This window comes from Pogona vitticeps, chromosome 1 (genome assembly GCF_051106095.1).
Source record: "Pogona vitticeps strain Pit_001003342236 chromosome 1, PviZW2.1, whole genome shotgun sequence".
Lineage (NCBI taxonomy): Eukaryota > Metazoa > Chordata > Lepidosauria > Squamata > Agamidae > Pogona > Pogona vitticeps.
The window spans coordinates 155,010,023-155,037,383 of NC_135783.1; the positions used below are offsets into that span (position 1 = coordinate 155,010,023).

Genomic DNA, 27,361 nt, shown 5'->3' on the forward strand with positions numbered 1-27,361 from the left:
GCCTCCCGGAGTTGGGTCAAATTCATGTTGATAGCTTCAGTGACACTGTCCAACCCTCTCATCCTCTGTCGTCCCCTTCTCCTCCTGCCTTCACACTTTCCTAACATCAGCGTCTTTTCCAGGGAGTCTTCTCTTCTCATGAGATGGTCAAAGGTTTGGAGCCTGGGCTTCAGGATTTGTCCTTCCAGTGAGCACTGAGGGTTGATTTTCTTTAGAATTGATAGGTTTGTTCTCCTTGCAGTCCAGGGACTCTCAAGAGCCTCCTCCAGCACCACAATTCAAAAGCATCAATTCTTCGGTGGTCAGCTTTCTTTATGGTCCAGCTCTCACTTAGCATAGTAAGTCACAACTAGAGTAGACCCACTAAATCAATGGAATTTATGGAGGAGTTGACAGCCAATTCCTACTGAGTCAATGGACCTGCTGTAGTTGCAACTTACTGTGCTAAGCAACAGGATTTCAGCCTCTGCCTAGAAAACCCTGAGAAGGGTTGCCATAAGTTAGAATTGAGCCTTTATGCAAGTTGGCCATGGATCTACTCTTAAAAGTAAATAAAGAATCCCGTATTTTTATTTCTTTTTGCGAATCTTTGTAATGCAGTTGTGTTACTGTCACTGTGACCCTCTTCCTCCTCCCTCTCCTCAGTAAGGCACAAAATTCTAATTCTCAAAAGTGACAAATACAGTGTTGTGTTACAAAAGAATTATATATAGTGGCAACCCAGGTTACCTCCAGAGTACTCATCTGTCAAGGAACTCATGTCACAATTCTGCCTGTTATCTGAAAAATGAAGAAAAAAAAGCTCTGATTATATGGCACAGAGGGGAAGCAGTGATAGCTCTGCTGATGAAATTTTAACACAGCCATTGCCTTAAAAAGCAAGTGTGCGCCTTCAGAATCCTGCACTGTCTGGTTTGCTTGATGGTGATGATGACAATAGTGATAATGATAATGACGACATTTACAAGAGAACTAATCTTAAATTTTCTTTTACTGACATCTAGCTCCTTTTACAGTGCTGCTCACTTGATCTCACAGGGCATATGCAAACAACGGGGTTTTATTAATCTGCGGCACATAAAAAGAACTGTGTTCCATTTACCAGCAGCACTGTGTTAATCACAAAAATAGATCCCACAACCTCAGTGTGAACAATGGGATAATCAATGCTGTAAGCAGTGATGCTGAAGACGGGCATTTATTCAAAGGCATTTTTTCCTTCTCTTTCTCTACTTCTTTCCCTAAGGAGTATTTCCCCAGGGGAACGAGGAAAACCACATTTTGCTGGTATCAACCTCTGATGATATATGTTTTTTTTTCCATTTTCATCTTTGGAGAGATATAAGGGGTTGGATTTGGTGTGTGCTTTCTGGAAATAGATTGTTCTGGCAGATCACACTTTTCCCTTTAACAGAATGCTGCTCAATTGTCTCTTGTTTTTGTTTAAGCTATTTTACTAACACAGAGACATGAATAATTAAGACTGGCATTCAAATGCCTCTCTGCTGTGCTTGTGGTTTACTTACACCCACAAACATGCCTCCACACAAAGTTCTCAATATTTTTGTCTTGTGATCACAATCAGGAACAGGCCAGGGAAGAGAAGGAAAAATAACTCAGGACACTTAACTAGACTGATACCAACCGTATCCTTTCTTAGATACAGCTTTACTGTGTCAAATCATGGCTCCATGACAAAGATTCTGTTTCTAAGAACCTGAGTACTATCACAAGTGCTTGACCCAGCCTACTTGCTGGGTCATGTGATAAAGGGCCACCACTATCCAACTTGGGGGATGTCTCATTCTGTGACCATGGGATGATCCCCCACCCAGTTGCCCTAGGACCACAGGCTGCTGCAGCTGACTCTTAGACCATTGCCATGTCTGTCACCCATCCTCCTTTGCGCTGCTGCCTAATGTATCCAGGTCTCTTACAGAGCTTTGTCCTGCCTAGGTAGCGCCAGCAGTAAGCTACCTAGCTAGTTTTGGCAGAGAGATACACAGACCTGCCAATGCAACTGAACAGGTAAATATGACAGATAGAACTGAACAGATGAAAGCTGGAACCAAGCATACCAAGCAGGGTTTTGAGTAACATTCCCTCAAATCTCTGTGAGCTGACACCTTACCTCTGGTTCCAACACCATAAGCAACAAATCAGTTAGTAACACAGCGTGACAACAAAGAAGGGGGAGAGGACTGTGTAGAGCAGATCGTCTTCTCCCACCTAGATCTACCTGAATCACCCAATATAGCCAGCAGGGACGGCTGAGGGGCCTAACAACGAGAGAGGCCCGGAAAGAAAGAACAAGAAGCCGGGCCTTCTCGGCAGTGGCCCCTCAGCTATGGAACAGCCTCCCAACAGAAATCCGTCTAGCTCCCTTGCTGGGTGTCTTTAAAAGCCATTTAAAAACTTGGCTCTTTAGGCAGGCCTTCCCTCCAGTCAATTAATTAATCTTTATTCTTTTTAATTATCTCATCTTGGCAATGATTTACATAAGTGTTAAAATTTGATGTTTTAAATGTTTTGTTATTGTGATGTTTTTATCATGATGTTTTTATCAAAGCTGCCCCGAGTAGACTTTGTCTGGAGGAGGGGGGGGGGAAATCTAATAAAAGTAAAGTAAAGTAAAACTAAGTAAGGAGATAGGGGCCAAGTCCACAGTTGGTCTGTCTTTAAATTCCTAACAGGTGGACCAGAGGGAAGTCTGGTTTGCTGAGATTGAATCCCATCTCTTTTTCCTTTGGAGCTTTCTGACTGGCTGTGGGGCAGCAGTGGTCAGCTAGTTTTCGCTGAGCCAGGGGACTGCCTGATAGCCCCTCAGCTTGCTATGCTGTTCATTTACAGTTCCTCTGCTCTATCATCTAATCAGCTAATTACAGACAGGAATTCCTGTAGTCTAAGTTTCCCACAGCTCCCTGTTGTGTGGCATCAGCTACTACCGATCTGAAGGATATTCCAGTCACTGAGATGGCAGCTGGGTGTTTTGGTTGTTGTTGTTGTTGTTGTTGTTGTTGAAGAGGACACAAGGATACTGTTGGGAGGGAAGACTGAAAATTCAGCTTATAAAGTACATTTTACCCCCATAACATGAAGAGAAATCTAAGCCCCCTTATTGTTCAAGTGGATGCCAACAAACAGCTGGAAGTGTGACTAGGGGAGACTGGAAAGACTCGATGCATTCATTCATGGACTATTGGACACAGTCCTTTAGATCCTAGCCCGAGAGCCCATCTTCTTCCTTACAATACAACTTAAGACAGATAATTATAATTGATGATTGACAAGTCTTGTAATTGATAGAGGGAAATTGCGTTCTGCATGCCATGTGCAGTGTGGATGAAAATCCTCACCTATTTCATCCACACATGTGAGGATAAGAAACCTAAAGGTGATTGTTCTTCCCCATGAGAGTGCAAGATAGTTTATGGTGCTCTAAACAAGAAAAGTGAAGGACAAGGACTAATTCTGTGCAGATTACGGGAAGTGGCTCAAGCAATGCTTTAATACAAACCATCTGTTAATGTAAGTGTGCAAAATGACCACTGCTTCTGGGTTTCTCAGACTTTTGAGGATTAGAAGCACTAGAGAAGGTGTTGCACAAGGCTTGGTGTGTGTGCACGTGCATGTGCTTTGCTTCTCAGTGAGAAAGAACAGTTGTTTTATGAAGAATCAGTTTGCACAAATTAGGGAGACCTTGATGGGGAAAAAAACTAGCTCCCTTAGTCTCACTTGCCATTGTTTGTTTGCATTTGAACTGAACACTAAAAGAGCTTAGATTTCTCTTCATGTTATGAGGGTAAAATGTACTTTATAAATCAAATTTTGTAGCATTGTGGAAGAAGGATGTGTATTGTAAATACAAGTATTCTATACCAACATTCAGTATAGAAGATCTTAATTAAACTAAAGGGAATGAGTGTAGATGGTTGATTTCCATGTATGTTGTGTGTAACTCTCCTTTTTAAAATTTAAGCTACACCTGGAAAGCTGAAGGGTTTAGATAAGTGTGGCCAGATACAAAAGAGGACATGTTCCCTTCACTTTCGGATTAGTGCAGAAGATGTCCTTTTTGCTACTGTAGCTTTTGAAAGCTAAACTTGCTTAAAATTTCTACTTCTACAGAGAAGACCAGTCCACTTTTGCATCTAGCCATCCTTGTTTAGGTAACTTTCACTGTGGCATCTGAGGCAATAAATCTAATTATATATATTAGAAATTAGGCTCAATTAAATTCAGTGGGGTGTCTCAGAAAAACTTGCACAGGATTGCACCATAAATGAATTGCTGGTTGAAATCCTGTTGTTTAATACAGCAAGTCACAACTAGAGTATGCCCATTTGAATCAATAGGATTTATGGAGAAGTTGGTTTACCAAGTCCTTACTGATTTAATAGACTTATGCTAGTTGCAATTTACTCTGCTAAGCAACAGGATTTCAGCCGAAGTCTTGTTTTTCAATCATCATATAAGGTATTTGGCAAAGAAACAGGCTATTTGACAGCAGAAAATACAATGGTCATTATCTTGTGTGTGTAAGTTCTGCAAGAGAACAGTTTTTCTACCAGCACCTCCCGGTAAAAGCCCTGGTTGTTGAGAACAAAGCCCACTGATTAATGGGAGTTTAATGAAGTGGCTGCTGCACTGAGGCAAGGAGACCTCCAGAGCGTTTTTGGCTGGCCATGCACATGGCACGGTCCAAGTTTTCGTAGAAATCAGGGCATTAGGGGAGAGTTTAGTGAGAAACTGCTAACTGAGACAGAGGCTCAGCGGGTGTGGGTTCTTCGCTTAGGTTTAGAGAGTTTATATTGATTCTGTGTTGGCAATAGAATTGCCTGTGCGGAACATGCTTGTTTCCTAACAATTTCCTCATAATCTGTAAATAAATGGATTTTAACAAAGACACTGCCAGACTTTCTTCTGCTTTCTCCTGGGAAAGGAAGCTGGCATAGGGAGACTGCCCTGAGCTTCCTGCCATTTGATAACAGAATGTCTCCTGGAAACTTTACTTCAGGGGCTGTGAGAGGTGTTGAAAGTACTCAGTAAGCAAACTGCAAAGAGTTTTGTGAACTCAAGTTCAGATTCTGAATGCCTGCCAGGTGTTTTTGTCATCACTGCACCTACTGCTCTTAAATACTTTTAAGAAGACGGCTCAGTAGGCCATGTTTTCCTTCCAGTCTATGCAGGTTATCACGAAGCAATTGATGTGGGAAAGGGCTTCGTTTATTTTATTTTTTAAAGGACAGCTTCTTCTCTTTTTTTGCAAGCTTGCACAAGTAGGGGCTTCACAGATTGATCGCTTTGTGTTAAATCCTGCCGTGCTCAAAATAAATTGTTAAGACAGTGAACAAACGACCAGGTCTTGAAAACGGTTAAAATGGTTAAACCATTACCAGAAGCCAATTCTTCTACCTTCCTTTAAACATTATTTCCTCTCCTGAATACCCTTCCTTGCTCTGCTCTCTTTCTGTGCCAAGGGTTATAGAACAAGATGCGATTAAACTTGACCTAAATCATAATTTAATTAAAGAAATTAAGATGACTGAAAGATTCTGTAATGTCAGGCCACTACCCTGGTGATTCATTTTAATGCATGCATAGCATCACAGCACCATTGAGGAATGTGTGTTTGAGCCCCAGGGAAGAAGGGAGAATGAGCAAGTTGTTTAAATTCTGGATCTTTCCTGTGACTAGAATACTCTGCATAGAACAGTCCACTGCTATTTTCCTACCAGCTGTCATTGATTAATGATAGTGCATGCACTTGAAACAGAACACAACACAATAATGTTGTTTAGATAACCAGAATATTTCTGGAAAAGCGACTGTAGATTGTCTGACACCAAATGATTGCCCAATGACATAGTCTTGGGTTGGTCCATCATGACTATGTTCCACCTGGGTTTTGTGCAAATAGAGTGATAGAGAGCTATTGCCTCATCTGCTGTCACCGCCTTACCATTTTGGCAACGATTTTTGCCCATTGGAACCATCGGTATGCGATCGCATTAGCGATCCCAAAAATGGATCGCTATGCGAATTCATCGTTAAACGGTGCGCTCGTTATGCGCTCGTTGTATTTGTAATGAATTGATTTTTGGCTTCATAGAACTCTATGAGTCATTCTCCTGCTTCATTTCTAACCCCAAGGCTAAAATTTCCAACCGCATTTCATTCTGTTTTGCTTACTACTTCTACATTCCAGTCACTGATGATTATAAGTATGTCTTGTTATGGTGTGCAATCAGTTTGCATAAAAGCTTTCAATTTCATCTTCTTCAGCAGCTGTAGTTGGAGCATAGACTTGAATGATGGTTATGTTGACAGCTTTTCTCAGAAGTTTGATGGATATTATTTGGTCAGATCTTGCTTCTAACTGTCAGTGCTAGATCTTGTCTCAGTATTAGAGCCACTCCATTTCTCCTGAGTTTGCCATTTCCAGAGTAAAAAACGTTGTTGTCTGACTGAAAATGTCTGATTCCAGTCCATTTTAGTTCATTGTATCATACTTTTCAGTATCATACTTTGGGGAAATAAATCACCTTGGTGTAGGAGAAACAATGTTCTCATTCACCTGCCCACCCAGAAATCCTTGCTATAACTTTACAGAATAGTGTGATTGATTGTGTGGAAGAACACCTCTCCTTACAGAAGATCCTGCAAACATCTAAAAAGCGGTATACAAGAAGCTGCCATACTGAAGTATTGTCTTTATAGAGCCTATTTGCATGGGGTCCAGGGCAGAAGCTCCAGCGACCAAATTAAGAAGGAAATGCAATCTAGCCTTCCTTAAAAGCTGTGCAACAAACAAAGAATTAAAATGCCCTGCATCAGGCTGCAAACATTTTTGGTTTTCTACATCTGTGATGGGACCAGAAAGTGATGTGACAATGCATTCTCCTGAGACCTGTTACAAGGAAAGTGGAAAATGCTGAAACCTTCTCTCGTGTTACAGCTCAGAGATTTCCTTCTGCTTTCCACAAAATTCTTGTTTCATCCTTCCCCATCTGACCTCCTGGCTGCTTATGGCATCAGCTGTTTCCTTGGGGGGGCTGCCACTGTTGCCATATGCGTGTGGCTTTGCCCCCTTGCATACTAAATGCCACTCCTTAAAAGTGGTGAGAAAGTAGCCAGGCTTCAGAAAGTTTTCTATTTTTAGAGGAATGAGCCCTTTGTCTTCCTTGTGGGTGAAACAGCTGCTATTAAACGCCGGGTTGTCGTTTTTCCTTTGAAGCTACAAATGTGTATATCGACTTGTCCATTTATTTCAAGAAGCTGAGGAAAAGGAGAGCAGACTTCTAATAATAATCAGGAGCCAGTTTGGCAAAGGAAAACAAAGCACACTGCCAGGAATCCTGCTCTGGTGAATGATGTGCTTATTTCGCCTGTGCTGGGCTGCCGTTAAGTTGCAGACGCCTGCTTTTTAAATTGTTTCTCTCTCCTTGGGATGGCAGACAGATGTTTCTATTTGATGTTGGCTATACCTTGGAACTATCTAGATTTCCTAGTCTAAAATGACTTACTGTGTCATGCACAACATTTGCTATCACTTCTAGAATGAATGACAGATTCCTACATATCAATTATTGTTACGAGAGAGAGAGAGAGAGAGACATTATGAGGCAGTTGTCACCTGCATTAGAAATTCTCTCTCTCTCTGTCTCTCTGTCTCTCTGTCTCTCTGTCTGTCTGTCTGTCTCTCTCTCTCTCTCTCTCTCTCTCTCTCTCTCACACACACACACACACACACACACACACACACACACACACACACACACACACACACACACACACACACGTTCCAGGTAGAACACAGAAAAGGCTGTGCAGTTCCCAGAATTACACAAATGTAAAAAAGGGTAATACCAATGAAAGGTATACCAATGAAAATTTATTCATATATATATGGGAGAGAATGCATCTGGGAGAGTCACCAGGCAGTAAGTTTGGATTTTCCATTGCCTTCTAGGGAATGGAGGAGGAGGAGGGAGGGAGGGAGGGAGAACTGATACATGCTATTGCTTCTTTGCTAGAGACATGCACTATTTAAAACCTTTCCATTTGCTTTGCGTCTTGTGTCAGTAGAGAGATGTAATTAGGAAAAGGTTCTTCATCAATAAAAGATGTTCAGTGAAAGACTGTCATTTGCAAACATGTTTTTTTTCATTTTAAATGTTTATTTCGATTTGAAAAGAGTATTTTAAAAGAGTTCTCTAGTATCTATCACTGTTTTCTTACCAGTGTCTTTATTTTTACTTCCTTTGCCTAAGGAAATAATATGCTAACCCTCTCTTCTCATTTATATATTGCCAACGAACTGCCTTTAGTCATGTTTCAGGTATCATTTTTTGACATAAACATTTTTTCCACTGTAAAACATAGTCACAGAATAGATAAATTTTCTCATTTTAAATATTGCTAAAATAGCTTTACCACCGCTTGTAACATTACTTTTCTAGACACATTCAGAAACTTTGACAGAAATGTAGTGAGAAAGTAACTCTTATAATAGCCAGAACATCAGGCATGTGTCTGGCAATGATTTGAGATGGTTCCTTGTCATTTATGTGCCTCTGATCTCAACTTCTGAGAAATCCAAAGATAAACATTAGCCCCTGCATTTTCCTTAAGTGTGAAACCAGTCTTATAAAAGGCCATAGAGTAGGTCATCCTGCCTTGGAAAGACTTTGAAAAGTGCTTTTAATAATGATGTAGCAATAGCCAGTCAAGATGCATGCTGAATCACTGGATCGCAGAGCCTGGAAAAAGTTACTTTGTGGAAAACAATGTTTTACTACAACACCCAAAATCCTGCTTCTCATTTACCTCAGGTTGAACATATTTATGCTCAGAGCTCTGAAACGTTACATTTGGGGTCTGTTACTTATTTTAAAATCCTCTCCAGTGAGCATCTCCACTAGCTGCACTGATAGGGGGAAGTTATATTCCAAAAAAGTTATTTTCTCAAGCTCTGTACTAAATGAGAACTAAATGAGAACTGGAGGCAGAGGGTGGGAGAGGAGACTTAACATTAGGTAAGGCATGAAAACCAGTGACAGGTGTTCCTAAACATTATGATTAAGATTGATAATGTTTTTTGACAATTAATCTCAGGGATGTTGGCAAGTCTTTGAATCCAAGTCCCAAGTCTGAGTCCAAGTCCTTGGTACCAAGTCCTGAGTCCCAAGTCTTGTACAACTTAATTCTGATTTGACAGCGAGTCCCGTGACTCAAGTCCCCATCCCTGATTACTCTTATGTGACATTTAGCCTCTTAGATATAACATGCTTGGAATTACTTCCAAGTGTTAATTTATTATACATCTCTGTGTGCATGCACATTCATTCATTCATTCATTCATTCATTCATTCATTCATTCATTCATTCATTCATTCATTCATTCATTCATTCATTCATTCGACATTGAGTGATATCCTGTTGCGCAGCCTCATGTACACAAAAGGAATTTCAGCAGCAAGTCCTTGTTGATTAACAGCTTGTTTTGGTGGTTCTGGGGTATACGTGACTTCATTGCATTGTGTCCGAATTGGGTGCACCCTGAAATCATCAGATGAAATCCAATCAACAACGATTTGCCTCTGTTGGTGATGCCATTACACACAGAGAGCTGCATAAGAGGATTTCAGCCACTGATAATGATTTCATGCCACATAGATGATTAGAGTATGGCTGCCATTGGATTGATATAATACTCTTCTCACTGGTTAAGGATATCTTCCTACCATAGTGTGCTTTTAAATCACACATATGGCTTCGAAACTAGAGTGAACAAGTTTTTAAAATTAATGTTCTGGTAGCGCTTTTAACAAATGATGCCCAGTTGTGCTTCTGAGGAAGAATTTCTCCATGTAACTGGCAAACTCCATGGAAAATATTGGCAAAAGCATAGACTAGTGCAGTATAAAATAACAAAGCTCTTGGTTTGTCTTGTATGTATACATCACTCTTGTCAAAGGGGAAAAGGCTACTATCACATATAGCTTTACAGTTCTTTTTAGATACTAAATTAGAATAGTTATGCTCTAAAAATCCAGCGTACTTTGAATGGGACTTTCATCAATGAATAGGACTTGTTCCTTCCTTCCCCACTGCACACCTGTAGATCTGCTACAAGCAAAAAGGAGAAACCCATTCCAGTAGTGTTGTATGTTCTGCTGGAGGGACATTAATGAAGTCGTAGTACTGTACATAACTGGAACATTATATGAGTTTCATCTAAGAGATCCCAGTGGTGACATTTGGTTTATTAGCAGAATCATGGTCATGCTTTAAAGGAAAAGAAAAGAAAAGAAACTAGAGGATTAAGCTGTGAATCATAGGGTGGATGTGACTTCCCTCTTTAGGCTTAAAACACTGTAAAGCACTGTAAAGCAGTGTTTTAAGCTGCCTTCTAAATAGCAGTAAAAAGGGGGCCAGGAGATTTAAAGTGTCATCACTACGCTGATGACATGCAACCCTATCTGTCCTTTACCACCACTGCAGGATGCCTGGATTCATTCTTGGAATGGACCAGTGCCAACAGACTCACAGTGAACCGAGACAACTTTGATATTTTGCTCCTGGGGGATCCCTTGGAGAGGTTGGGAGGAATTATCCCTATACTGAATGGTTTTGTCTTCCTGTTTAGGGATCATGTTTGTTAATTGGACATATTTCTGGACCCAGTGCTTTTTTAGGATTCCCATATTGCAGCCGTGTCCAGATCTACCTTTAACCAGCTGAGACTTATTGCCTAACGCTGCCCCTGCCTAGATGAGGATTCCCTTCAGACATTGGTGCAAGTGCTGGTATTCTCCTGGATCAACTGTTGTAATGATGTCTATCTGGGGCTTTCCTTGACGATGACCCAGAGGATGCAAGTCCAGAATGCAGTGCCCAGACTGGCAACTGGTATGAGCAAATTTGATCACATAATTCTGGTTTTGGCTCACCTTCACTGGTTACCCATTGTGTCCTGGATCAGATTCAAGGTTTTGATACCCATGTATAAAGCCCTCCATGGTTTGGGACCACATTATATGCCAGAGCATCTTTCTCCAATGTCATCTGCCCAACCCAGCAGATCTTCTCAGGCAATGTTTCTCTGTGTGGCCCGGAAGTCTTCTATGAGGAGTCAGACCTTCATCACATTGACACTATGGAACCAGCTCCTGGTGGAACTATGCCTAGCCCCCTCCCTGCTAATATGGAGAAGGCAGCTTAAAACACTGCTTTTCAGGGAGGCCTTCTACAATTACGCTGCTTGATGTCACACCTCTGCTCTGCCTTTGCACCACTTGTTGTTTTTTCTGGTTGATTTTACACTTTTAATTTTTATTTTAAATACTGTTATATCTCTGTTTATTTTATTTGTTGTGAACCGCCCAGAAGAGAGCATTGCACCAAGGGGGTGATACCTGAATGAATGAATGAATGAATTCTACTATATTATTGCTACATGAGTGTGCCGCAATAGATATTATGCAACAGAGCAATTCTGCATTCCATAATGCAATTATAAAGATGGAGGAACGCCCAACAAAAAATTATAACTTTGAAACTGGACCTCCAAATTTGGCACAGATGCTCACTGCCATTCATACTTATTGAAAAACAGTCCTGTCAATTGCTTTGTGTTTGAGTGAGACATGATTAATTGATGAAAAAAGGCATCAGTTTCTGGAGTTTTCCTTTGCTTGGTGTCACTTTATGAATGGTAGTGAGCACAAGAGGGTATCCTGTAGATCAGCGGTCCCCAACCCTTTTAGCCCCATGAACTGGCTGGGGAAGGCGGGGCACCCCCCTGTGCTTGTGCGTATGTGCGAAGGGCGGCGCAGTGCTCATGCAGGGGGGTGCACTTGTGCGCATGCACGAAGGGTGGCATAGCGCTCATGTGGGCGCTTGCTTGCACGTAGGTGCAAACTGGCTGTGTGTGGGGAGTGTCTGCGGAGTGGGGGAGGAGGTCTCTCCACGGCCCGGTCAGGCTCAGGCCACGGACCAGCACCGGGCTGGAGACCAGGGGTTGGAGACCTCTGCTGTAGATCACCTTGGCTGCTGATTAGAGATGGGAGTATTCATATTCATATGTGAATACAAATACCCCTGCACATATGGACATAATGAGGGTCCAGCTACCTGGGCCCGGACTGTCCACTCACCTTCTGCTGTTGCTGTGGGCTCCGCTCTCCTTATCGCTCCAGAGCTCACGGTCTGTGAGCGATTCTTTGACCTTGCAGTGAGGCTCATCCTCCTGCTTCCTGCCAGGAGTGGCTCACAGATAGAAAGGGAGTGTGGAGTCCATGGCAACAGCGAAAGGTGAGTGGATGGTCTGGCCCTAGGGTGCTGGACCCTCATTATGTCCACCTGTGTGGGGGTATTCGTATACAAATATGAATACCCCTACCTCTACTGCTGATGTATCCCACATTTATAAAACAGAGGTATTCTGAAGAATTGAATTTCCTGGTTTTTAAATGGGAGTTTGAATTCAGCAATGATGGCATGAATCATCTAGTTAGTTACTAGTTAGGCATCTTGAAATACTATGTTAACATGCTCTGAATGGAGGACTTGGAACAGCGTCTAGTGTGGCTGAGAAAGCCAATTCAAGAGTGACAATCCCTTCCACACTGAAGACAAATGCAATCTGTCCCCTGTCCAGCTCACTGATTTTGTTGCTTTCGTGACTGCCACTTTGCCTCGCTCTGCTGGACAAGGGTCTCTTCAAATTGGGAGAGACCATGATGCAACACCTGCCTCCAGGCTGAATGCTCAGATGTCAGGGTTTCCCATCTGTTGAGGTCCATTCCTAAGGCCTTCAGGTCCCCCTTGCAGATGTCCTTGTATCACAGCTGTGGTCTCCCTCTGGGGTGAATTTCCTGCAATAATTCTCCATACAGGAGATCTTTTGGAATCCGACCAGCAGCCATTCTCATGACATGCCCAAGCCAACGTAGACGTTGCTGTTTCAGTAATGTATACGTGCTAAAAATTTCAGCTCATTCTAGGACTACTCTATTTAGAACTTTGTCCGGCCAGGTGATGCCAAAAATCCATCGGAGGCAACGCATATGGAATGTGTTCAGCTTCCTCTCCTGCCGTGCACAAAGGGTCCAGGACTCACTGCAGTACAGGAATGTGCTTAGGACACAGGCTCTATAGACCTGGATTTTCGTATGTGTCATCAGCTTCTTATTGAGCCATACTCTCTTTGTGACTCTAGAGAACATGGTAGATGCTTTGCCGATGGGTTTATCTAGCTCGACATCTAGGCAGAGAGAGTCATCTAGTAATAAAGCATTACTGCTGAAAAGCACACACTGAGGCACAATATAAAGTGCATTTTGGAAACGGATGTTATATGTAAGGCTATTTATAAAGACAAAATATTTGTGTGGCTTTACTCTTTAAGTTGTACACATTTTCTCTGCAAGACCAGTGAGAGTCTGTGAAAGGTACAGACTTTTATCAAAGACTTGTAATCATCCATGTAATCTAATTAAAAAACAACAACCTGGAAGCCCACTGAAGTACTAAGAAATCAGCCATCCATTTAGGTCAGCTGAAATCAGTACGGGATATTAGAAGGCAGGGAAAGGTGCTGAACTCCAGCATGGCTTTGCTGAATGTGATGCTGGGACACTGATTTATACCAGTTGAGAATCCTGCCCCCAGTGCTGATCTCTGAGAAGAAAAGATCACAACAGCAGGATCTGTAGTTTAGCAGGAAAATAAATGCCTCTACATCAGCTCCACCTGCTGGTTGTACGAAAACATAGCCTGCAAACAAGCAAAAAGAGCAAGGAAACCCATTTTACTGAATGATTGCTAGCGAATGAATTTTTTTTAAAAAAGAGAACCTTTATGAGATGTACAGTATTCACCTCGTGTTCAGTGTTCCTTCTTTCCTTTCTCCTTCTTCCTCTTCCTCCCTCCCCCCAAAAACAACAGTAGTATGTAACTGTGTTAGAAAGAGGAGATATTTGATGAGTAACACTGAAAACGGAGCAGAGTTGGAGATAGAATCACAGCAGCTTGAGAGAAAGATTGATGTTGATCGGTAACAGACCTTTTGCAGGGTCAGCTGATATACATCTGCACATGAGTTTTGCTTGGATCATTTTCTAAGTATGTTTCCAACAATTTTCTTTAAGCTTGATTCTTCCTGTGAACTTACTCTCAGTCTCTATCTTTCTTGCGCTCTCCCTCCCTCCCTCTCTCCCTCTTTTACACACACAACTTGGCAGTGTTGTTTAAACAGCTGAACTCTGTGGTGGTTCTGAGTGCCTTTATCACAAAAGTTTCTGAACTGGTGAGAAAAAAAACCCAACGTTACCTGTTATCATTCATGATTTGATTTTTGTAGGCGGATGCTTTCTCTGCATTTAGCATCTTCAGGCCGAAGCGTTGCTCTTATTTTCTGGTACCTCAGGAAGCAGGGAAATGAATGTCAGTGAAAGCCAGAGAGGATGACCCAGTGGGTAGAACTTAGCTATGTTGCTGCATTTTGTCTTTCCGCCTCACACAGCCTTCAAGTCGTTTGTCATGCATTTTTTTTATAATGTGTTGAGCATTTTGAAGGGTTCAGCTGTGAGGTGAAAATGTTGACAGCTTTATCCAGGATTCCTGCATGCTATGTAACCCTGATTTTAATGAGTTTTTCATGTTTCAAAATGTAGCTATATTAAGGCAATTTCTAGACTGAGCCATTCTGATGGGGGGGGGCTCAGAAAAAGAACAGCTTGGATCCAAAGTAGTATGAAATTGTTGTTATTTTTTTGGGGGGGGTGTTGGTTCCTAATCCAGGGGCAGCTCTGCTGTAAATTCTGATCATCAGGAGGCTCTGCAAGGCACCCTGGAGAGGGAAGCTTTCAGTTGGGTGAAATCCACAATATTTCTGAATCATGAATGGAGGTTCCTTCTCCTTATACATTTGTGGGAGGATGGGCAGGCAGTTGGATCCAAGTTAACAGAAATAAAACACATGTGCAAAATGTCTTGTCTTATATACATTTTATTGCTTTAATAGTTTATCTGAGATTAAGAGTAATTTTATCTAAAATACCCTGTTTCCCTGAAAATAAGACCTAACCTGAAAATAAGCCCTAGTATGATTTTTCAGGATGCTCGTAATATAAACCCTATCCCCAAAATAAGCCCCAGTTAAGTGAAACCCCGCCCTCCACCATTGTGCAACAACCAGAAGAAGATGACATAACGATATTTGAATAAATGTAGATTGTTGTACATGAAAAAAATAAAACATCCCCTGAAAATAAGCCATAATGCATTTTTGTAGTGAAAATTAATATAAGACCCTGTCTTATTTTCGGGGAAACACGGTAGATGATGAGAATTATCACATTTAAGTCAAATAGACCCAGGGTTGAAGCAGGACCTCTTTAAGTAGCAGCAGTCTCTCCCTGATGGTGTCATCATTTCCCCTATGCTGGTGTAATTTATGCAACAGGATTTTGGCCTTTGACAACCTTCTATCTGCCACCCTGTTGGGAAAGTGAATTCTAAATATGGCTGGATCAAAACCAGAACTGGTTGTATGGAGAGTAGATCTGCTGAAATGAAGGGGTCTTTGGGTTAGTCGTAGCTGAATTGTGTCAAATTGTTGTCACTAGATTTTCATTTGTACTCTAGTCAAGATTAAGTCCAGATCCAACCATTGGCTTGTGAATTTTTCTTTTTCTGACCCATCTCTACTTTTCTAGCTTCCTTTATTATAGGCCTGTGCTGTCTGTTGAGCAAATAAGGCATACTGCATAACTTTTTTTTCTTGTTGTTGTTTCTAGGTGACAATGATACTGAAGCAGAGCGAAGTGCTGGTGAGCTGGAAACTCAGAGTAAAGAAGGAGGTTTGTGTTCTGTTGAGTTCTGTTAAAGGATTCTGTCGCCCAGGCTTTCTCTACCTTGGTGAACAATAATCCTAGTCAATGCTATTGACTGCAAACGTTTGTACATTTTCCCCGGATTAAGTCAGGGCTTGTGCAGTTCTCCCATTGGAGACCAGAGTGCTATTCATTATGAATGAATGTATTCCTTCCAGCTCAGGAATGCAGTCTTTCCTGTTAGCAACTGCCAGCGCGTTCACTTCTTAAGGTGGAATAGATCTGATAAACCCTTTAAATAGAAGATGTTTACAGCACTGTAGTGTAAGGTTTGCACATCAAAGGAAGAAAGGAATGTGGCGAACATAAGCTTAAAAAGAGGAAGGGCCCCCTTTGCCTTCAATAAACCTGGACTGTGAAACACTTGCATCATGCACTTACCTTCTAAATCATTATTTTTGAGCCCAGTGGTTTAAAAATTGGATTACCGGTGATTCAGAAAGAGTCAGTGTACAACAGTCCTGAGCTTGAAAATAAGTGCCAAAGATCAGAAAGGAGTAGCTTGAATAAAATGTGCTTATGCATCCTGAATTTCACTTTAAAAGAGAGAGAATATTTTTTAAAGCGAACCCTGTCATGTGTGTTCAGCATGGCTTCCATTTTCCACTTTCCTCTGCTCTTGAGCCACTGGGGGAGGGGCCCCTCTGTGCTCTCAGCAAAAACAGTGGCTCAGCCGAACAAAGCTAATCAAAATAAGTACAAATTGGTATGAAGGTCTTTATACTTTAATATGCTGCACTACATGCTGCGTTATTCTCCATGTGCTTTCAAAGAGCGTGCTCTCTGTCCTGTCTGACCCACTTAACCAGAGCTCTGGGTCTCTTCTGTGGCTTGGACATATTTAATTCAAGGAGCACAACCTGTCTTTTAGTGGAAACTTTTCTATCAGTGCCGAAAGCTTTTCCTAAGACTTCGAAGCTGCAGCAGGAGAGGCCCAATCACTCAATGCACTAGAGCAGAGCCGCTAAGCTATCCAGCCTACATTACTGAGTCATTCGGTTGGCATATACTGCATTGTGGCTGTTTCTAAAGAGCTGAATTTATGTTACAGGCTACAGCACAATCCTTTCCCCTCCTTCCCTCTTGTTCTGGTCTGCAGGAGAAGCACTGTACACATGGCACTATTACCATGCTGCCATAGAATCCCGCAGACTCCGATTATTCAGCTGTTTATTCGCAGCTGCCATGTTCTCTTGATGCTTTCAGATTTAAGCTGCCTTTATCCACCCACCCACCCCTTTTTAATAATGACTCCTTTGTGCCTGCTTAGCAAGCGTCTGCACATGTGCAGTCAGGCATTCAGTTTTCATTGGGACTTGTATAAAAACTTGCGGCAAGAACCCTGTTCCTCATTCCTGCATATCCAGGCTCATTTTTATAAGGGTAGGTTGTTGCAGCATTACAGATAGGTGTTATTTTTACACTGGTGATGACAATCCCCCCCCTTTCCAAATAGACCCCATGTGGTGGAATCTGACCTTTTCTAAATCCCTGAAGTTTTGTTTCTGGGACCTTTTAAGACTCAGGGCTCAGCAGGTGAGGTTTACAAAAGCACACAAAGCGACAGCTAAAAATCACATTATATAGATTTTACTGTCAAACTGAACATTAAAATCAGGCCTGAGAAACACTGCTCTGACTCTAAGTGTTCCATAGAACAAGGCCAGACCTTTAATGACTGGAGTTGGTGTTATTGTGACCTTTCTCCCTGTGAACTTTACATCCAGCTCTTAAAAGGCAGGAGGAAAAACCAAGGATTGTACTGGAAGACCTCCCTTCCACTGCCTGCCTGCCTGCCTCTCTCTCTCTCTCTCTCCCAACATATGGCAAACCTGACGGGGTTTCTGTAGTGTGTGAGAAACTGAAGGCATAGTTCACCATTGCCACCTCTCTATGAGTATCCTTGACTGAATAGGGATCTGAACTCAGGTCTCCTGTCCCCTAGGATCCACTGCACCACACTGCCTCTCAAACTATTTCTATCCTGCTATATACGAGAAGATTGTGAGGTGTGTTGTAAATTATAAAAATATTTTAAAAAAACATGAATAATCTGGAATGATTTAGAATATTTTAAAACCAGGAAATCTCATTTCATGTGGGTTTGCCCACGTGGAACGTCTTTATGAAGTTTGCAGGTTGTGCTTCTTCCTCCTGCTAAATTTTCCCTCCATGTGGGGATGCCTGACTACCTGTAAATCTACATTTACATGGGTAAGGTAATTTTAGGTACCACTTTTGTCTGCCATATTTCCTTGGCTTGCCAAGCATAGTTTGTAGCATTGTATACCTTAAATCTGGAGGCAGGTTCCACTGGTTTATCCAGTGAACAAAAAGGACTCTAAAATGTCAGCTGCTGATTATGGTGATTTCATTTAGGATAGTAGCCAAACTTGGCTTATTACCAGTTTGTTTGTGTGTGAGTAAGTGACCCACCTATTCAGTCCCTGAGCAGCCCAGTTGTTATCTAATAGCTTATTAGTATATCAGAGAATGCTTTGTGAACCATGAAACCTACCTTTTCCCCCCTGGCAAACTGGGGCTACAAGAAGAGGATTACATTATTTATGTAATTTTAATATATACAGATCACAACATACCTTCAAGGAGGTTGGGAGATTGTTCCTTTCCTGCTCGCAGTCACAGAAGCTGTTCTGTGGGTACAGTGGGAGCTCTGAATTTAGCCTAATATAAACTGCATAAAATCAAACATCAACAGAGTAAAAATGAGAGGTATAAACCTGTCAACCAAAAAAGGTGACCTTCAATTTAGAATGCCTGGACAAATCAAAAAGGTATTAACTTGACATCAAGAAGAATCAAATGGTATCAGGCATACATCCGACAGGAATGAGCATACTGAAAATGGATGCCACCATGAAAAAAATCTGTCATTGCTGTGGATTACAAATAACTCATCTATTGTGCAAAGCGTTGTCATGACACTTGCTGGTGAGCATGGCTGTTTAAAAATACAGTAGGACCCACATATCTGCAGGGGGTGGGTTCCACAATCTTCCATGGATACCTGAAACTATGGCTATGAGGGAACCCAATATACAGCATACAAGGGGGCAGGAAAAAGACCACAAGAGGGTAACTCTTCTATATTGCATATGAGGCTGTGACAAACCATGGATAAGTGAAACTGTGGATATTGATCCCACAAATATGAGGGTTCTACTGTAACAGCAGTTAGAGCCAAACAAAATTTAGAAGGCAGACTCCAATTGTGTATACACTTATCTTGGATGAAGCCCCATTCAAAATAGTAGAATTTCCTCAATGTAGATATCATCTTAGTAATCATCTTAGAACTGCAGAGCTGGAAGGGATCTACGTCTACTGTGTACAATGCATTTGCAACAGAGGACACTTTCCTAAACAGAACCTCCTTCCCGATCAGTGTTCCCCCCCCGTGTGCGAGTCCCCCCCAACCTGCATGGGGTGCGACCAGAATAAAATGCCCTAGAAACAATTGCTGTGGGTGCACAGGGAAGGAGGAAAGCTGTCCAGGGGAGGGAGGGACAGAGTCAAGCACGCTCACACAATCATGCACCTTAGAGGAAGCCTTGGTTCTCATATATCAATGATATATATAAATCAAGGGGCTAAACTGCGCCTTTTAGCAGTAGAAAAAAAAACAGTACCATGGTGTGGCTAGCCATAATGATTCATACAGGAGGAAATAAACTGGTGCTGCTAAAAGCTCTTGGGACATTCATCCTGGGATATAAGCCATGTGACCACGATTCAGTACAGCAGAAGTATGGAAAATATTGGAAGAAGTAGAAAACATTTCCCTTGTGTGATCAGTGTCAGTCAAGTGTGACTTCCCATTCCCCTGATGTTATTTTCCCCTTTCACAGGAATATCCCCAGAGGCTACAAACTAAATCAATAATAGATCTGTGTATCTATCTGTTTACTTATTTATTTATTTAATATGCCACCTTTCTTCCAGGACTGGTCATAGAAAGGACAAACACCACAGACTTGTTTCTCTCAAGGTGTACTCCCATTAAATAATGTCCCCAGATACATTGCTTTTGTAAGAAAGATGGGAACTCATCAACATCAGAATGAACATGCTCTCATCCTCAAATTAGGGAATGCTTCTCTGTTCTCCAAAATATAATCAAGAATTATAAGAGTAATTACTCTCACCATCCTTATCCCCATGACTGTACCTACTTAGAATAAGTAAATATTAAAGAGCAAGAATTTTTAATGTTTTTCCCCTTTTCTGTTTGTTTTGGGGTTTTTTGTGCAAAATATAAAAAGGAATAAAATTAAAAAGGAAATCAAATTAAACAAAAGAGTACAAATTCCATTAATTAGAATAATTCCCCCCTGAGTGTTTCACTCATTTGTATCTACATTGGAACTGATGTTATGTAAACTCTCACGCAGCTCAGTGTACCATTGAAAAATTAACAAAGGCCAAAAGCTAATCATGACATGAGTAAGTGGTACATCTGTGAGCAGGTGTAACAGTTTATGATCATTGCTAAACTCAAATTATATCCTAATAAATGTAATTTCTCTCTTTAAAAACACAGATGAGGCAATGCCTACAGTTACAGACAACTCAACAGATGGAAGCGAGACCCTATGCTTGGAAAAAGGTACAGATCACAAAACTAGTTTATTTGGGGGGGGGAGCCCAAATCCCCAAAGGGGATTTTATAGAGCAATGTTTTTTGTTAAGCTGAGGAAAACCCGAACTCAGGCTTTAAAGGCCAGATGTCAGATAAACAGTTCTGGAATGTCTTTTTGAAAATCTTTTTAATGAAGTATTTGACATCGTAGTGGTGCCGGTGGGGAATGATACCATGCCTTTCCAACTTATTATCATTATAGATTTCCTATTAAAAATTATATCTTTGGGGTCTTAGAAAATTCTGATGCAGATGTGAGGGTGGAATGTTCTGGCACAAAAATTTTGTCTGCCTCCATGGAGGACTTACATGGAAAGAAAAGAAAAGGAGGAGAAAAGAAAAGGAGATGGCTATAAAAGCCTCATGCAAAGTTGGAGAATAAAGACAGAGCTGATAAAAGAAGAGTCGTATTTGTTTTCTGCAAACTGTGCTGGGCACTCTGATCATTTAGTCTGTGATTAAATATTGAGAAGTCACAGGAGGTGGGGGGGTTACAAATGACAACAAGCTTAGAAAACAAAGAAAGAGAGTCTACCTAATTTAAATGTTTCCAGCTGTGTTTTACCCTGTTGGGTTGTTTGGTTTTCAGTGTGGAGTGAGACACAGAGTCATACTGCTTCTGATACTCATATACTATCACACCATTAATTGCTTACCCTTTCTTTGAATTCTTCTGGGTATGTCAGAGATGGGTGGGAAACAAGATTTGAAAAATTGTAGCTGTGGTTAATTCAAAGCAGAAATCCTCCTGTCTTTTATGTGCACAGGCTTCTCCACGTGAGACTAACAGATAATTCTATTGCTTCCTCTTTCTTTTTCACTGAGCTAACATAATGATCACCATATAGTAAATTATTTATTTTAAAAGATTTAGTGTTGTATATTTTAAAAGCTGTCCTTCTATTTGTTCTGTGGGAGCGGTGAGTTTCTTCGATTCAGTTCCTGAAAGGCTGTTTTAAAGTATTAATAGAGCTTGTTCTTCTTGACACAAGCTCCCCTTATCATGATATGGCCTATTTATGAGATGTCCAGTCATAAACTCATTTACAGCACTGTTCTTAATGTTAGAAGTGAAGTCCAAGGCACAAAATTAATCTTGTGGTGCTTTAGTTTTAGCTGGTCTGTCCCACCTGATCCTGTGTTTTCTTTATGGAACTTCGGAAACACAAGCTCCCATGTCTTTATTTGCTTGTAGTCTAAGCAATTACCAAAGTTGATATAGAAACTTTAGGATGATTTCAAACCATAGAGTTCAACAGACCATGTAGTTCGACATCCTAGTCTCCCTTCTTCTTGGATCATCTTCCCCCTCCAGAAAGAATGCCATTAGCTTCGAAACAAATTAGCTACGAAGAAATTCAAACTTGATGGCATCTTGCAACCTGGAGTGGACTTTGCAGTTTACACAGATCCAGAGAAAAGCTCAGTATCTTTGGTTGCTTCTAGGGCCCAGCTTTGACTATCCAGCGTACTAGTATAGACTTTATCCACCTCCACGTGACCCAGATTAATGCTGCATGCTCTACAATAAAACATGTTCTTATCCTTTCGTCTTCTTCACCACATTTGGCTGCCCAATGAAAGGACAGTCTCTTCTGCCACCACAGCATGATGAAAGCAGGGTAAAGGTAGTTAGCTCAAGAATTTATATTATAATGACTGAAAATCAGTAGTAAGTCACACTCAGGCCAACTGAATCAATGGAACTCACCAAATCCTCACTGACTCAATGGGCCTATTCTAGTGGTGATGTATTACTGGATTTCCCCTGCTGTATCTTATTTCCTGAGGTAAACTCAGAATTCACCTGTAAAAGGAGCAGCTGGAGATGAAAGTCAGAAAGGTTGATGCCTCAACTGTACACATATAATTGTTTCTATTCTTTGTATGCATCACACCAAACAAGAAAGAAAGAAAGAAAGAAAGAAAGAAAGAAAGAAAGAAAGAAAGAAAGAAAGAAAGAAAGAAAGAAAGAAAGAAGAAACTTTGTAGATGAATTCTGCATTATAGAGCATTCCAGTCTCTACTTTCATTGGTACAATTTCCACTTCAGAAGAGTCAACAAGGAAAGCATAGTGCATGAACACCCATTGTTCTTTGAATCACTGCTTAGCAATCCAGTACTATCTTTGGTCTTTTGGGTTTTTTAAAATTATAAAATAGAATTTAAAGGAGATCTCATTTTGCCTCTTAGTTGGTGCAGGTGGGGAGATAAACAAAGAACCCCAGAGGTTAAGCAGCACTTGGCTCATTGTTTACTGTTAAAGAGATAGATGCGTTCACCAGTTTGTCTTGCTGTATTGCATCTTGAAGCATTGTGCATCTTCAATGCAGGCCACGTTATTATTTGTTTAGGGTGTGGTTCTTTAAAGAAAGAATAATAAAGCAAAATAGAAATTTGGTGTATTATGTACAGATTTTGATAATGTTTGTGTGGCGGAACCCCCACGTCACGCCTGTTCATCATGGGGAGCTCAAGGGCAGGAGCCTATGAGAGGACAGGAGGGGCGGAACAAAAAAAAACCCAGTTAGACAGTGAGAGAGGAGAGTTGGAAAAAAGAGGTTGGAGATAGGGAATTGAAGAGAGAGAGGAGATTGAATTGAGAAAGAAGACAAAGATTGGAAAGCTGGAATGCTAGAGAGAATAGGAAAGAGTTCAGAAGTATAGAGAATAAATAGATAATCAATGAATATTGTAAAAGTGAATAAAAGCATCTACAAACCCAAGTAAAATCAAATGATATTTAATGAATAATCCTAAACACCTGTGATTTACTCCTGTGATTTACATAACAACTATAATATAAATAAATATGTTGTATTGGGAGCACGTGTCTAAGATCTATCTATTTGGTATTGAGGGAATAATACCTGGTGGCAGCGTGAAGTGAGGAAACGCATCCAGAGGGTGGACTTGTGTTTAAGGGAAAATAAACAAAGGACACTGGGTGGATGCGACAGTTATTATCAGAGAATGTATAGTCTTGGGTTTCCATATTTCAAATGGAAATATTTGTTTAGATCAGCTTTTGAGCTGATCCCACAGCTATAAATACTCAACTACCCCACAAACGGCACCAGAGCACAGACAGTGTTCTGACTCCTGTCCTCTGAAGATGCTGGCCACAGAGAGTGGCGAAATGTTAGGAAGAAAAACCTTAAGAACATAGCCAAACAGCCCAGAATACCCACAACAACCATTGGATCCCAGCCGTGAAAGCCTTCAAGAATACAAAGAATACTGTCCATGAAATCTGGAGCATTTGACTTCCCTCCGTCCATGGATTGCCCCCTGCTACAATATGCTCTGTTACTGTGTTATAGGATGGTGGGTACACTTTTTAAAATTTTTGGCCCATCTTTGCTACCCACTGAGTGAGTTAGGTATCTGTTTGGCTGCAGAGCAATTTTGATTCCCCACATTGCCTCCTGGGAGAAGAACCAGCCTGTGTAGCCTTGGACAAGCTGCAAATTCCCAGGGCATCCCTAGAAGAGAATGACAAGCAACTTCTGAGCATTCTCTACCTAAAAAACCCTGGAAAGAGTTGCTATAAGTCAGAACTGAGTTGATGGAATGCAATTTATGAGAATTATCTCACCTGTCTTTTCATGGCAAGACCCCAGAAGCCTTGTAAATTTTCCCAGCCAACCCAAGCCCTTCCCCAGCAGGCACATCTTCAAGTGAACTGTTTGTGATAGACATAAGAGACATGGGGTTCTTTGGGTGTTTGCTAGACTGCATTTCCCATCAGCCCTAGCCAATGGGGTGAGAGGATAAGGAGATGAAATCAAACAGCATTTGGAGGGCCAGATTATTGTCTTTGCTTTGCTCCAAGGGAAGCCCAGTTCTTATACAGCATCTATTCAAAACAGACCAAAAATACAGGCTGGTCTGTATTTGGTTTGTTAAGTGTTGATTGATTGCGTTTTTAAAAGCAGCAGTAGCACAATACTGTAATAGGACCAAATAAGTTGTAGAAGAGACAAAAACATCTTAAGTTTTTGGGCCATTTGCATTTCAATATTTCCTTTTCTGGAATATTATCACACAACTTCTGTTGCATATTCTTGCGTATACACCAAACCAGTTGTTGAAATGTTAGTAATTAATTGGCTGAAGTCCTGTTGCTTAGCGGAGTAGGTCACAGCTAAAGTTTTGCCCTTTTGATTCAATGTAACTTAAGGAGGTTCAGTGGACCTATAATAAGTATAATAAGTGCAACGTATTATACTACGAAACAAGATTTCAGCTGCTGTATTTATTCAGTGTCATAAGTAAATTGTATATCAAGTTGTGAGCTGTGAGCATCTATCTAGTCTTTCCTGCACAGGATTCATCCAAAAGGAGGGATAGAGTTTTTGAGTAATAACAACAACATAAATCATGACTTTGATCATCTAGTAATATGCCAACCAGACTGATTAATATGATAATACCTCTGTTGGCCACGAAATGTAAGAAAGAAAGGGAGAGAGGGAGAGAGGGAAGGAAAGGGAGCTACCAAAATGTTGAGTTCTTGAGACTCTTCATTAAGTTGTTACACAATGTGGGAAGTAGAGAGAATTCAGGAAGAGTTGAAAATGTGCTTCCTTTCCTTTCCTTGTCTGTCTGTTTTCCTTCATTCCTTTACTTGGGGACCACCCAGTTAATTTTCCTTGCAACAGACCAGTTTCATTGATCTCTGACATAAACTGTACCTGAACCCTTAAAATACTTTGCTGGACCATTCAAATGGGGACATACGAAGTGCTGATCTTAGAACTAGTTCTTAATCTCTTATCAGGATCACAAATATCTATAGCAGATTCTTGGATGACCTCATCAAGCTTTGCAGAATGGTTGATAAAATATGGTACGTTGCATTATTAATGAGGTTAATTTATTTTTGGAATCCAAATGCAAAAATAGATGATACCATTGTAGAATTGTCTTAAACATCACATTGATTAGTTTGCCAAGAGGTGGTCTGTGTTTATATATTTTTGGAGCTATGATTTTGAAGAAATAGTGCAGCCATTTATCTTTTCTCCTTTATTATGGTAGTAATCTTTTTCTTTGTTACCTTACTCTTTTCTCACTCTTTCTTTTGCACATGCTTACTATGTTTAAATATTTATGCTGTTAGGACCTTTAGTTTTCTGTGTAAAATTATATTTTATTTTTATCTGTTTGTCTAATTTCTTCTTTTTTAAAGCTTGCCAACTTGCCAACAATGGAACAAGTTTTCATAATTATCAACATCCTTTTGTCCTCTTTGTTGGTCTCCAAGAGTCTCCTTATTTTTGTGACTTTTTTGGTCAATCCTGATAAAGATATTGTGCTCGTTGTTTTCTTTCATAACATCAGTCTATAATTACCAAAGCTCTGTTTAAACAAGAAGACTGCCTAGGATGGGAGCTGCGGAATATGGTCCCCATCAGTAAGCCACCTCAGATGTTGACAGGATGGAGGAGAGCCTCTTCTGAAGACTATAATGCATGGTCAGCTTTATAGTGGAGAAGCTAACCTTTTAGATAACCCTGTCCTAGCCCATTTTCCAGCAAAACTAGTGCAGGCTTAACTTACTTTAACACACAAATTATCTTTTTGGCTGTGGAAACTACTATGCCCCTCTAAAAGCAAGCAAACAGAGGTCTCCAGCACAGAAATGGTGTAGTAGGACAGGGTTTGTAAAGCCCCATGAATTTGTGATCCCTAGGTTTCCCTGTGAATTTTGTCTAGGAGTGTGATATTCAAAATATCACACTCCTAGACAAATTCAATATTCAAAAATGTCTCATTCACCTGAAGACCATACCAAGACAACAGTTAAATTTTCTGGTTTCCTGTGAAAATGATACGCCAGTCACATTTTTAGCTTGATATCCCCTTTTGGGTGAATCCTGTGTGGGAAAGTTGTCATTCTTCACAGGATTTGCAAGAATCCTATGCAGTTTAGCATTACTTCCAGAAAAAAAAAACCCACCACAAAAAGTCAAAGAAATTACATCACATTTTCTGTGAGCTTTCTAGGAAGATAAAGCCATAGAGAGAAATATTGATGTTACCTGTCTGTCATGGGTTTGGAGGGAAAGTTCCATCCTATGGGGAGTGGAAGGCGGGACATCAGGAGGAGGGGCTGTACTGTATATAAATGTGAAGCCTGTGTGGTGACATACTGAGAGATGCTGAGAGGCACTGGGATGTGACGAAGCAGCAGCTGGGAAGAAGAAGCTGTTGTGGGAGTCTGTGTGTCAGACAGGGTACTACTGTGTGTCAGAGTACCAACCTGATAGGTTCAGGTGTCTGTTGGTTAGCCAGAACTGATAGGTTCAGGGTCTGTGCTTCAAGTTAAGGGTTCTGTGTGAACCAAACTGTATGCTTGTATGAGTGAAAATAAGCCACGTTACTTTATCCTATTCACCTGATTGTTTATTTTCCCTGTGTGTATTTTAAATAAACCTTATTCTTTTTATTGTTTAAAAATCCATCCCTGGTCTGGGTGACTTCTTATAGGGAATGGTTGGTGGCAGCTTAGTTAACGTGTGGCAGATCCCAGTAGGTCTGGGTTTGTCACATTGATTGGTGTCCAGCGTGTGGGATACGACTGGTCCAGTTGTCCAGCGGTCCAGCAAAGCCTTGGCAAGTGTGCCCAGAGCAAGGGGGGTCTAGTCAGGGACAGTCTGAGGCGCGTAGGTAATCTTCTAGGTGTACCTCACGGGGAGGTGCGCTAGTAGAAGAACATGCCAACTGGGGAGACTTAGATTAGGGTGCTCTGAGGTAGCCTAGTTTTGGCGGGAAAAAGCTGAGGCAAAACTG

The 27,361-nt window shown here is 41.0% G+C and overlaps 1 protein-coding gene across 3 annotated transcripts in view; it reads left to right on the forward strand.

The window, feature by feature from the left end:
- MACROD2 (mono-ADP ribosylhydrolase 2) overlaps positions 1 to 27,361 on the forward strand; it is a 1,236,456-nt gene that overhangs the window by 1,098,778 nt on the left and 110,317 nt on the right. For all 3 annotated transcript variants that reach the window (XM_073003448.2, XM_073003446.2, XM_073003438.2), the window contains exons 12-13: positions 15,807 to 15,869; positions 20,464 to 20,529. In XM_073003448.2, the coding sequence (XP_072859549.1) occupies positions 15,807 to 15,869; positions 20,464 to 20,529 (129 nt within the window). The remainder of the gene's footprint in view (positions 1 to 15,806; positions 15,870 to 20,463; positions 20,530 to 27,361) is intronic.